The following is a 12,089-nucleotide window of genomic DNA, read 5'->3' on the forward strand; positions in this document are numbered from 1 at the left end:
GCGTTCAGAGCAGGCCCTTGTACCTGAGACTTCCTGGAAGATCTGGGTCTTCCTAGAAGAGATGTTAGGCCCAGAAGGTGAGAAAAGAATGGGAAAGGAAGATCAAGACAGCAGAGGGACCTGCATGTGCAAAGGTGCACAGGTAGGAACTGGGCATTCCTGGAGCTATCGGGCCACCTCCCTGGTATTCCATTGCTGGATCTTCCGGGAACGTGGGTCCTTTGTGGATGCCTGCAGCTCTGTGAATAGTGCACGGTGATGGAGTCACCTAAAGGGGCTGGGAGGTGTTTTCCAGGCCCAGTTCCTCTCGCCACAGGAGCATCCCCAGCGTCCTGGAAAGGGACAGACATCGAGGCCTCTCTGAGCGGGACCTGTGTCCTGTAGCCTCACTCTGCATTCCTCACCTGGCAGGCCCCCAGTCGGGCAGCAGGTCCCCAGCTGCAGGACCTGGTTTGGGGTTTGGGAGTTATGTACTTGCCTCGTGAAGGTCCGGAGGTTTGTCACTGAGGGCTGAGGCGGGAGTGGCCAGTGCAGAAGGCAGAAAGTGTGGTTCCTGCTGGATGGAGTCACCCAGCTCAACCGAGGAGCCCAGGGAAGGCCAGTACCCACAGCCCAGGTCCTGGCCCACCCATTCCTCAGCTGAGCTGGCTCTCTAGGCTATCCTTGTGCCCCAGGGCACGATAAGAGCAGAGTCTTCCCAGACTAAGACTTTGGCCAAGGCTTGCCATAAAAGAGCCTGACTCTGGCGTTTCTCTTGGCACTCTGGTCACTAACAGGTTAAACCTTTCATTAAGCGTCAGTACCAGGTCCCATCCCTGGAAACCTAGAAGGGTGGCAGCCCAACGACCAACCCAAGGAAAGGGCACTGCCAGCTACGGAGAGGGGAGCTCAGAGGGGAAGGGGACCCGAGGGCCCGCCTGGCCTGGCCAGGACAGAAACTGAAGGGTTAACAGAAGCCGCAGGGCTGATAAAATGCCCCAAATTCCTGGTCCTGCCTTCAATGGGGAGGGCGTCTGGCAAATGTCAACGATAAAAAATACATTTTAATGGCACATGATGCAGCTGCTACCGTGGGGCGCAGCCAAATGAAGCAGGTTTGGAGCAGCAACTACTGTGAGCGGCCCCCGGGGGCTCTGGCAGCCGCGCCTCCAGGGCGCTTTGCTAAGCTTTGTCCAGCCGCGGCAACCCGCCTCCCCCAGCCCATGGCATCCTCAAGGGCCCTTGGGATCGGGGGCCTCTTGCCTTCTATGGCACTATTTTGGAAACTGTGCCGTCTCCTACCTTGGCACCTTGAACGCTTGAAGAGCTTCTCTGAGGGCTGGGAGCGGCCTTAGGCAGGTCTGAAGGCAGGATACATTTGGGTCTCCCCAGCACACCGTCAGCAGGCCTCTGTGAACGTTGAGAAATGCATAAACAAGGCTAGGTGCGGAGGCTCACGCCTGTAATCCCAGCACTTTGGGAGGCCAAGGTGGGCGGATCACTGGAGGTCAGGAGTTCGAGACCAGCCTGGCCAACATGGTGAAACCCTGTCTCTTCTAAAAATATAAAAATTAGCTGGGAATGATGGAGCACACCTGTAATTTCAGCTACTTGGGAGGCTGAGGTATGAGAATCGCTTGAACCCAGGAGGTAGAGGTTGCAGTGAGCCAAGATTGCGGCACTGCAGTCCAGCCTGGGCAACAAGAGTGAGATTCCATCTCAAAAAAAAAAAAAAAGAAAAAGAAAGAAAGAAAGGAAAGAAAAGAAATGCATGAACAAATGAGCAATGTGACAAAAAAAGTTACAGTGGGACATTTTCCTCAGCTTTTTCCCTCTCTCTCATCCTGCAAAACCCAAGTATTTCTAGAAGAGGCAGGTCATGTGTAAGAAGGGTATTGAGAAGAGGTGAGGCTGGAGGGGGACCCCTGAGGGAGGGAGGTTACATGTTATGATCCCATTTACAAATGTGGAAACTGAGGCACAGAGAAGCCCAGTGACTTGTCTGAGATCAAACAGTGACTCGGTGGCACCCTGGACTTTTGCTGACAGCTCAGAATTCCACCTGCTACACTGTGCTGAGTTCACAGTGGGCTTTGACAGTGTTAAGGGCTTACTCAAGTTCTCCATTACCACAGTGAATCAACTGGTCACATCAAGGAGGGCCTGGAGCTGGGCATTAGTGCTGGTGCAGAGAGGCTAAGTAGGGCTGGGGTGGGGAGAGTTTGGGGCCCAGGGGCCTGGTTCTTCACTTGGGAGCTCCAGTCCTGGTCGGTAGGCCCCGGATCCTGGGCTTTGAGGAGAATGAGAAAAACCAGGCCAGGGCCAGAAGAATGAGGTCAAAGGCCTGGGGCTTGCGGATGGGGACCTGGAGCTCAGCATGAGACCCTTCTCTTCCAGATCATCCTCAACTCTATGCACAAGTACCAGCCACGGCTCCACATCGTTAAGGCTGATGAGAACAATGCTTTCGGCTCCAAAAACACTGCTTTCTGCACCCACGTGTTCCCAGAGACCTCCTTCATCTCTGTGACCTCCTACCAGAATCACAAGGTACAGCCACTGCCCCACAGCCCCACTTAACACCACCCTGCGTTCTCTTCCACCATGCAGAGAGGCAGAGTGTGAAGCCAGAGTCCCAGCAGGGCTTGGGCAGGCCCAGTGCAGGGACCTCAGAAGCCTAGAGTCCCTCGGAGCCGTGAGCAAATTGAATGATGAACAGAAAAGGACCCTAGATATGTCCATCTCCAGCACAGAGGAATTATGGTCTCTGTGTTTTGGGGAATGGAGAAAATTGGCAACTGTAAAAACCAGGAGCTTGGAGTCTGCCTTGTGGTTTGAGCATTGGGCCCTTACATTCCACAATGTTCTTTCTCCTGGTTCATCTCCTGGTACCTTCAGAGACAGGGGTAGGGAATGGGGATAGGAGCCCTGGGGTGGGGTCAGCTGGGGTGTGGAAGCAGAGCCTGAGCGGAGGCCCTTCCCAGGCTGTGATAGGAGGTGCCCCAGCCACCTCCCACCCTCGCTACTGCCCTGCCCAGCCCGGCCACCCCCACTGCGTCCCAGTCACTGACAGCCGTGCTCTGCCGCCCGTCTGCTTTCCACAGTATGCACACGGGGACTGGCAAGGTGGGCAGGGGTCACTGGGGAAGGGCCGTGGCTGTGGTGGATTTTAGGCAGAAGAGTGACAGAGTCGGAACTGCATCTAGAACGGTCACTCAGAGCCTGATGTAGTTGCACAGACTCAGGCAGCAGGCCCGGGATGCTCACTGGGAAGATGTTACAGGTCCCCAGGAGAGACCCATGGGGACAGAAGCCCGGCAGTGCAGAGGGCTGGGGAGCAGGAGAAAGAATCAGAGGGTGGAGAGTGAGGAGTAGGGAGCCAGGGACGAACCAGGTGTGAATGGCAAGGCCCACTTCCCCGGACCTGCCCCAGTTCTGCCTGTGCCTGGGGTTGGGGAGGAGGGAAGGCCAGAGGCCAGTCCAGTCCCACCCTCCTCCCCAAGGACGGTATTGAGAAGCGGTGAGGCTGGAGAGCGACCCCTGAGGGAGGGAGGTTACATGTTATGATCCCATTTACAAATGTGGAAACTGAGACACATTTGTGTGCCTCACACTGGTGACCCTATGTGTTTTCTCCCCACAGATCACCCAGCTGAAAATTGAGAACAACCCTTTTGCCAAGGGATTCCGGGGCAGTGATGACAGTGACCTGCGTGTGGCCCGACTGCAGAGGTAGGGCTGCGTAGCCTGGGGGTGGGGCAGGCAGATGGGATTCAGGCACGTGGCCTCTGTGACCCTCGATGTATCTTCACTCTCTTCCTGTCTCTCCTCCTGTCCTCCCCACCCCTTCAGCAAAGAATACCCCGTGATTTCCAAAAGCATCATGAGGCAGAGGCTCATCTCCCCCCAGCTCTCAGCCACACCAGACGTGGGCCCCCTGCTCGGCACCCACCAGGCACTCCAGCACTACCAGCACGAGAACGGGGCACACTCACAGCTCGCGGAGCCGCAGGACCTGCCCCTCAGCACCTTTCCCACCCAGAGGGACTCAAGCCTCTTCTATCACTGCCTGAAAAGACGAGGTAGGGCTCTCCTGGTCTAGAAGCCCTAGAGGGTAAGAGGAGCGGTGAGGTTCTCCCCGAAACCACTCTGCAGCGCCCCCCCCAACACACACACACTCATCTCATGCTTGTGTGGCCTGGGAGAGTGGGCCTGAAGGGTTAGGGATCACAGCTGGGCGCAGGGCCATCTTTTCCAGTGCAGGGATGCTGGTTCTCATCTCTCATGCTGCCTTTGGAACCCTCACAGACAGCTTGTAGCCCCGGTGTCCCCAGACACCTTTCCACGTGTTGCTTTGCAGTCACTGCTCTGAGAGCCTCATGGGGTGAGCTGGGCTCTGCCTGGAAGTGCAGGAAGAGGCTGACACTTCCCAGTCCAGAGGTTTTGGGATTGGGGCTGTTATTTGTCAAAGCAACCTCAATTCCAGAACAGGGAGGACTTGGTGTCTCACGTGCAGGGCCTTCCACCCAATCATTCCTTCCAGGATCTGCAGAGGCTGCTTGAGAGTTGAGATGAGCTATTGTGGATGTAGGTGGGGGCTGGGAAGACAAGCCACAGCACCCTGTGTGCCAGGCCTCTTCGTAAAGAGGAGGAGCCCGGAGCTGGGCACCATCACATCTGTGCTCTGTGCCAGGTCTTGATTCCTCCATGGATAGAATTGCAATGATTCGTGTTACTCCACCAGAAGACCTCATGGGGCTGCTGAAATTCCCTTCGGAATGAGCCTGGGGACTTTTGCTTGCCATCTGGAATGTTCCCTCAGCCCTGGTCCTAGGGACTAGCCCAGCAGAGCTCCGAGATCCCCTGTACAAGTCTCATTAGAACTCAATGACCTAGAGCACGGGTTGGCAAACTGTGGCCTTCGGACCTAACCCAGCCTGCTACCTGTACAAAATAGTTTTTACATTTCAAAACAATTGAAAAAAATCAAAAGAATATTTCATGAGATGTGAGCATTATGTGAAATTAAAGTTTTAGTGTCCATAAAGTTTTATTGGAACACAGCCATACTCATTTACTTACAGGTTGTCTACGGCTGCTTTCATGGTACAACAGCAGAGTTTCGTAGTTGCAACAGATACCCTGCGGCCCACAAAGCCTAAGATATTTACTATCTGGTCCTTTGCAGAAAAAGTTTGCCCAGTCTTGACCTAGAGTGAGTAGGCCACCTGCCAGGATCAAGAGCTTAGCTCAGGGAGAAGAGAGGGATTTGGAGAGAAGACGGAGAATCGGGCTGAGTGAGGGGCAAAGGAGAGAGCTGGGCAAGGGAGAGGAGCAGGTCTCCCTGGGCAGGGCAGATGCCACCAGCAGGGGCAGAGGAGAGAGGTGAGCAGAGGCCTTCACACCCATTTAGCCCCTCTGCTTCCAGCCCCGTGGGTGCACACACAGAGCTCCCCGAATGAATCCCTGGAGAAAACAGGAGGAGGGAGGCCAAGATGAGCCATGGATGTGTGGGGTTTTTGTTGTTGTTGTTGTTGTTGTTGTCGTTGTTTTGAGACGGAGTCTCTCTCTGTCTCCCAGGCTGGAGTGCAATGGTGCAATCTGGGCTCACTGCAACCTCTGCCTCCCGAATTCAAGTGATTCTCCTGCCTCAGCCTCCCCAGTAGCTGAGATTACAGGTGTATGCCACCATGCCCAGCTAATATTTGTATTTTTAGTAGAGATGGGGGTTTCACCATGTTGATCAGGCTGGTCTCGAACTCCCGACCTCAAGTGATCCGCCCACCTTGGCCTCCCAAAGTGCTGGGATTACAGGTGTGAGCCACTACACCCAGCCCGGATGAGTGTTCTTAAATTGGCTCAGTGGGCTGCTCCCCAAACCCTCAGGCCTGGGTCAGCCCTGGATCCCAGGGGAGGTCATGCCACTCCAGATACTTAGGCCCTCCTTGTGGAGGATGTCGAAAGGCACACATACATGATTTGTGGCATCTGATGTCATCTTTCCCCAGAGTATCTGCTTAGCCTGAAAAGTATGTCACCTTTTACACTTATTATCAGTTCTATTTCTTAATTTTGTAGACACTGTGGTGTTGGAATCTGTGTAGTAAAAATCTGATGGCTCTTCTTTAAACACATGTGAGGTTAGTTCATCTTCTAAAAGCAACAGAAACATGCCTACAAGTGGCTTTGGCTCCCTGAGGTCTTCCTGGGAGCTGAGGATGGAGGCAGAAACCTCATGGCCTTAATTTTCTGGCTACTTCAGACAGATGTGGCCTCTGGGCATGGGCTGGCCTGGCAAGTGCCTCTACTTTCCTTGGCCAGGGAGGGCCTAGCCTGAGAATGCCACTGCACACCAAGGCCTCTCACTCTGCAAGAGTCAAGCTGGCGAAGGATCAAAGCCGAGTGCTGCCTGGCTAAGCCTGGCCCTCAGTGTCCGGTGATGTGGTGTCCCCCGTGGCCTCTGAGTAGGGTCCGTAATCTGCCCACTTCTTGGTGCCTGCAACCCTATAAAAGCTGTGGCTGATTGAAATGGCTCTGGGAGTGCCATGGCAACATGGGGAGGGCGGGCCCAGAGGGACAAGGACAGGCTGTCCCAGCATCCAACAGGGTGCTCTGGGGCCTGGGCTGGTGGAAATGGTTCTTCCTGAATGTTACTTTGTCTTTCAGCAGACGGTACCCGCCACCTGGACTTACCTTGCAAGCGATCCTATCTGGAAGCCCCCTCTTCGGTGGGGGAGGATCACTATTTCCGTTCCCCCCCTCCCTACGACCAGCAAATGCTGAGCCCCTCCTACTGCAGTGAGGTGACCCCCAGAGAAGCATGTATGTACTCAGGTTCAGGGCCCGAGATTGCCGGGGTGTCTGGGGTGGACGACCTGCCCCCACCTCCGCTGAGCTGTAACATGTGGACTTCAGTGTCGCCGTACACCAGCTATAGCGTGCAGACGATGGAGACTGTGCCGTACCAGCCCTTCCCCACGCACTTCACCGCCACCACCATGATGCCGCGGCTGCCCACCCTCTCCGCTCAGAGCTCCCAGCCACCAGGAAATGCCCACTTCAGTGTCTACAATCAGCTCTCCCAGTCTCAGGTCCGAGAGCGGGGGCCCAGCACCTCATTCCCAAGAGAGCGCGGCCTCCCCCCAGGGTGTGAGAGGAAGCCACCCTCGCCACATCTAAATGCTGCCAATGAGTTTCTCTACTCTCAAACCTTCTCCTTGTCCCGAGAATCTTCCTTACAGTACCATTCAGGAATGGGGACTGTGGAGAACTGGACTGACGGATGACTCTCACGTCTCCTCCATAGCCCCGGGACCGTGTTGCTCCAGTATTAACCTCTGTGGGTGGCCTGCACTCTACCAAGAAACACAGGAAGGTATTCCAGTGTGTGTGTGTGTGTGTGTGTGTGTGTGTGTGTGTGTGTGTGTGTATACACGAGCATGTATGTATTTGGAGAGCATCCATCTTCTGACATACAACTGAGGTCATGACAAGGAAAAAAAACACCACATTTATCTAAGAAGTGATTTTGGCTGCAGGACCTGGGTCTATTGTTATCTGACATCTCTTGACATACCCATGGGTGGGATGGGAGTGGAGGGTTCATATGAGTTATTGAGAGGGTTTTATAATGGTTGATTTACTCAGGGGCCAGGTGGGGAGGTCTCTCCCATGGGGAAAGATTCTCACTGCTGGGGCGGGAAGATTCTCGCTGCTGGGGTGTGAGGACTCTGTGCACACCTTAGAGTTCCTGGCCTTCTCTTTGCAAGGGGAGCTGAGACTCTGGTTTTGGTAGCAGGAGGCCCACTCCTTTGACTTCTGGAGAGTCTGTGAGACTGCCTGAGAGGTGGGCTCAGCTAAGCCACAATGTGTACTTTGATAGTACAGCTGGCTGCTCAGTGAGTGGCCTAGACATTGATGACTGGGGCTCTGAGGTCTGAGGGATGACGTTCGGAAAGGGTCATGGGCTAAATGTCACCTGAGGGGTATTTTTAAAGGTTTTTTTTTCCCTTCAAGAGGAGGGAAAATGCAACCAGTAGCATCTCTGTCATCATTCAGATTTTGTAATAAAGTACAGAGCCCTTCCCCCTAGGTCCCCAACATACAGTCTCTCACTCTGGTGTGTGGAGAGTCGGCCTCCCAGGCACCATACCATCTGCATCCTATGATGGGCAATTATGAAACACGCCTCAGCTGGCATCATCCCCAGGAGGCCACACTGGAGCTGATGTCTGGCATCTCCAGGGCCTGTTCTGCTCTCAGAAAATCTACGCTTCTGGAGCGAGAAAGGCCAACAGAAATAAAGATAGTTGAAAAAAATTTGTTTCTTCCAGTAAATTCAGCCGGTGAGCTCAGAGGAGCAAAGAGAATTCTCCAGTGTGGCGCTCACAAAGTCCTCAGCCCTGCGTTTTAGCATTGAACACCACCAGGCCATCAGTGTGGCTGGGGTGAACTCTCCATCAAACTTGGGAAATCACTAAACTCTTTGCATGCTGAATAGCTATTTATATATTATATTATATAAATAAATATATATATTATATATCGCTCTCTCTCACAAATGCAGGCCACATGTCAAATTCAGCTTTGCTTTCTACAAATGAATGAACTTAATAAAAATAAACGTTGGAGGGGGTATTTGGAAAGACATCTATTTAAATTTTTATTACATGTTTGATATTAAAAACTAAGAATGGTTTAGATAAAACATATAAATAAATATATATATATATAAACACACACACACTACAGATAAGGCTTTTTTAGAAAACACATTAGCTAACAGGTGATATGGAACTTCAAGTGTTTTGTTATATAGCATGGATGTTTTATTTTGCATATCGGAACATAAAGCCATTTTACAACTGTGAAGTGTGTGGATGCTCTTTATTACTGACTTGTCATTTCTTGGCTCTGCAATGGCCTCTGCCTCTTTTTTGCTGGTATTTTTTTTCTCAAGTGTCAGGTAAGGCCCTCAGTACCTCTGAACACGTGTACCGTGGAGCCTCTGAGCTCACAGTGAAGTCACTTAGGACCACAGAGCAATTGCACCTTTGATCTCATGCTACTCCCTGGGTTATGAATCTGGACTCCAGGGTCCACAAAGACCCCAGAAGGGCGGGCAGGCAGTAAAGCAGGAATCTGTCTCCTTTCAGCAGTCAACACATAAGCTGGCCATTTGGGGGAAGTGGTCTCGTAAGTAGGGAATTCCTGGTGGGATTTATGCAGCTGCTTCAGAAAAGGAACTGAAGAGCAGGTTCGAGTCAGTGTGGGGGGCTTCCTGGAGCAGTCAGGGGCATGAGCTCATCACCACCATCACCCCAGAATGGGTGAGTCAAGGCCTGGCAAAGTCCCCATTCGCCTGCACCTTTGCCAGGTCCCTAAAGCTTGGCCACAAGATGGAGAGAGGAAAAGCAAGGTGAAATCCAGCCCAGGTTCACCCTAGATTGGAAGAGGCAGGCATAGGAAGGCGCTGCTGGGTCTCCCTCCTTACAGCCTTGCCACCTGCCCTGCCCCTCATTGCTCCTTCCCCAAAGCTGCTTACCCGCATCCACCATCTCCACTGCAGGCTGGTCTAGGAACCCAGGAAAAGAGAAGGCAAGGGAGGCATGCCCTTGAATCCTTGCCCTGTCAGGACTGAGATGAGATTTCCTGCTGGGTAAAGACTCCACCTTGTCTCCTGTTTCTCCAGAGTCCTTTTGTGGCTCTAGGCTGCTCTCTGGCTGGACTTCTTCCTGCAGAACAGGAAGCCAAGCTCCATCCTCCCTTAGCTGCTGGCGCACACCTTGGGATTCTTGGTCATGGAGAAAGATGTTAACTGAGCTTGGCTCAGGGGACAGGGAAGTGAGAGGGCTCTTCCTAACTCCCACCTGCTGTGCTCTTTTCTTTCTGGGTGAAGACAGCACATCTGGGACACTCCACACCTTCTAGAGCCCAGGCAGAGGGCTGGGGGCAACGCGGATGTTCCCAGGTTCTCTCCAAACACATGGTTGGCTGAGTCTGACATGAAGAAAGCCACTTCTTAAAGGGGTATTTTGCCTCGAGGCAGCCCACGGCTTCCTGCCAGCTTGCTGGGAAGCGTGAGGTCCCTGGGCTTCCCCACCTGGGCATGGCCAGAGCCGGGCCTGCAGTGGGATTTGTGGAACTTTCCTGCCCCTCTGAATCAACAGCTCAATAAAAAGGGGGCACATGGGATATCCTGAAACAAAGGGCACCATTCAGGAGCGCCAACAGGTCATACATCATCGGCCAGAAACCTGCCACATGAAAAGGGTCTGCTTCTGCTGTGCCCTGCCTGGGAAGGGGACAAAAGCCAATTAACGTTCAGCTGCATGTCCACGGGAAGGCAGCCTTGGGGGCTGTGCTCTCCAGCCCAGGGCCAGGCCCCTGGGGAGAAGCCGGGGCAGGCCTCTCAGCAGCAACTCAGCCACAGACAGTTGGCCCTGAACCGCAGAAGAGCCTGGAATAACAAAAGGGAGAAGGGAAAGAGAAGCTGGGTCAGACTGACAAATTGTTAAAAAACCAAACCAACTTCCAGCCTTGGCTGGGCCTCAGGGGGTCAAGAGGCCTCGGCTCGCCCCACTAATGGAGCCTGCTGGAGGAGTAGCAGCCCAGCCTCGCAGTGTCTTATCTTACAACATAAAATTAAAACCCACTTAAAAGGCCGGAGGGCATGTTAACATTCCCCCTGCTGTCTAATTGAAGTAGTTCCCAGCGCAAAGGATTTCACTTGAAAGATGTCTCTGTCCCAGCCCGGGTCTCCAGCTCAGCCAGCAGGGGAAAGGGGTTGGCGGGGTGGGGGGAGAGGGGGCAGAGGCTGTTTGCTTGCCACCCCCACCCAGGCGGCAGGTGGCGACAGCAAAGGTTAGAACAGTCTGGGTTGTTTTGTATTTTTTAAAAATTTACAAATTCATTAGCAGCTATGTCAGCAGAGGCCACACTCCTGACAAGAAGACCTGGTAATGATTCAAACGTGGTGAGTCCTGCAGTGAAACCTGGCTGTTCCTGCAGCCAAGAGATTTCCATGCCATCCCCCGGCAAGCCCTCTCTCCCCCCACGCAAATCTATGACAGGTCTCCAAGGCATACGGAACCAATCAGGGACATCCTGTCAAGGTGATGAACTTGCACTGGCCATCCCGAGTAATGGGAACCAGTCAGCCTGAAGCCGGCCTGGACTGAAAGCCAAGGTGACAGCTATTAAGCAATTGTGCGCCGAACAAAATGGCAAAGCGGCCGGGTAATCAATTCAATTTCGATGGGCAACCCGAGCAACCGCAGCGGCTGTCGCAGCTGATTAGGGAGGGCCGGGCTGGAGCTTTCAATGCGAGCCCATCACAGATCAGAAACAGGCCCGGGATGAAAAGGGAAAGAACCGTCTCCTGAGAAGCAGGCGATGAAGGACTCTGTTTTATGTGACTGTGTTCTTCCTCCTCTCCTTGAAGAAAGAGGAGAAAAAAAAAAGCAAGCAGTTTGGAGATTAGATAGTTTTCTTTTCAGCCATTTATCATTATGAAGGAAAGTAGACAGCGCAGGGGCGGAAGAATCTGCAGTGGGATTTCTGCGAAGTCTCACTCGGAAGGGCCAGGTTTACATGATGCAGCTCAAACAGCCCTGCTTATCACAGCAGCCTGACGGGGTCTGCAGAGCATCGAGGGTTCCTCTTCTGTAACAAGGGCGAACAGGCCCCAGTGCCCCCAGGAGTACAGAAATTCTCCTGCAGAAACCCCAAACCAGCAGACTGCATCATTTGTGAAAGTTAAAGCCTGAGTCAGAATAATGGGGAGAGGAGGAAAAACGGGAAAGGAAAAGACGAGGGGATTGTGCACGGTCCCTGCAGGGGAGGCCGCAGTGCTGGCCCCCCGTTTCTCCCTGGCCCAGGTTGGGGCAGCAGGGGTCCCTGCTGTGTCTGCTGGCCTGTCAGCACTGATCCCAGTCTGATGGCAGGCCCTGGCAGCCTGCTTGAACATTCTAGGCTTGTGTTTGGTTGTTCTGTGCCAGGGTTTTGGGGTGCAGAGCAAGGGGCACCCACAGGCACAGAAGCCGAGAGAGAGAGGCCAGCCATGGGGATGTGGAGGGGATGGAAGAGGCTTGAGAACAGATGGCAAGGGA

General features: G+C 53.4%; 1 protein-coding gene across 2 annotated transcripts in view; it reads left to right on the forward strand.

The window, feature by feature from the left end:
• The window catches only part of TBX4 (T-box transcription factor 4), a 32,715-nt gene extending 23,865 nt beyond the window's left edge, over positions 1-8,850 (forward strand). Inside the window, exons 6-9 of one of the 2 annotated variants that reach the window (XM_034942639.4) lie at positions 2,377-2,529; positions 3,623-3,711; positions 3,832-4,061; positions 6,646-8,850. In XM_034942639.4, the coding sequence (XP_034798530.2) occupies positions 2,377-2,529; positions 3,623-3,711; positions 3,832-4,061; positions 6,646-7,265 (1,092 nt within the window). In that variant the 3' untranslated portion in view covers positions 7,266-8,850. The remainder of the gene's footprint in view (positions 1-2,376; positions 2,530-3,622; positions 3,712-3,831; positions 4,062-6,645) is intronic. The other variant, XM_008967149.6, reaches the window with a different exon arrangement.
• The last annotated feature ends 3,239 nt before the right edge of the window (positions 8,851-12,089 follow it).

This window comes from Pan paniscus, chromosome 19, assembly GCF_029289425.2.
Source record: "Pan paniscus chromosome 19, NHGRI_mPanPan1-v2.0_pri, whole genome shotgun sequence".
Lineage (NCBI taxonomy): Eukaryota > Metazoa > Chordata > Mammalia > Primates > Hominidae > Pan > Pan paniscus.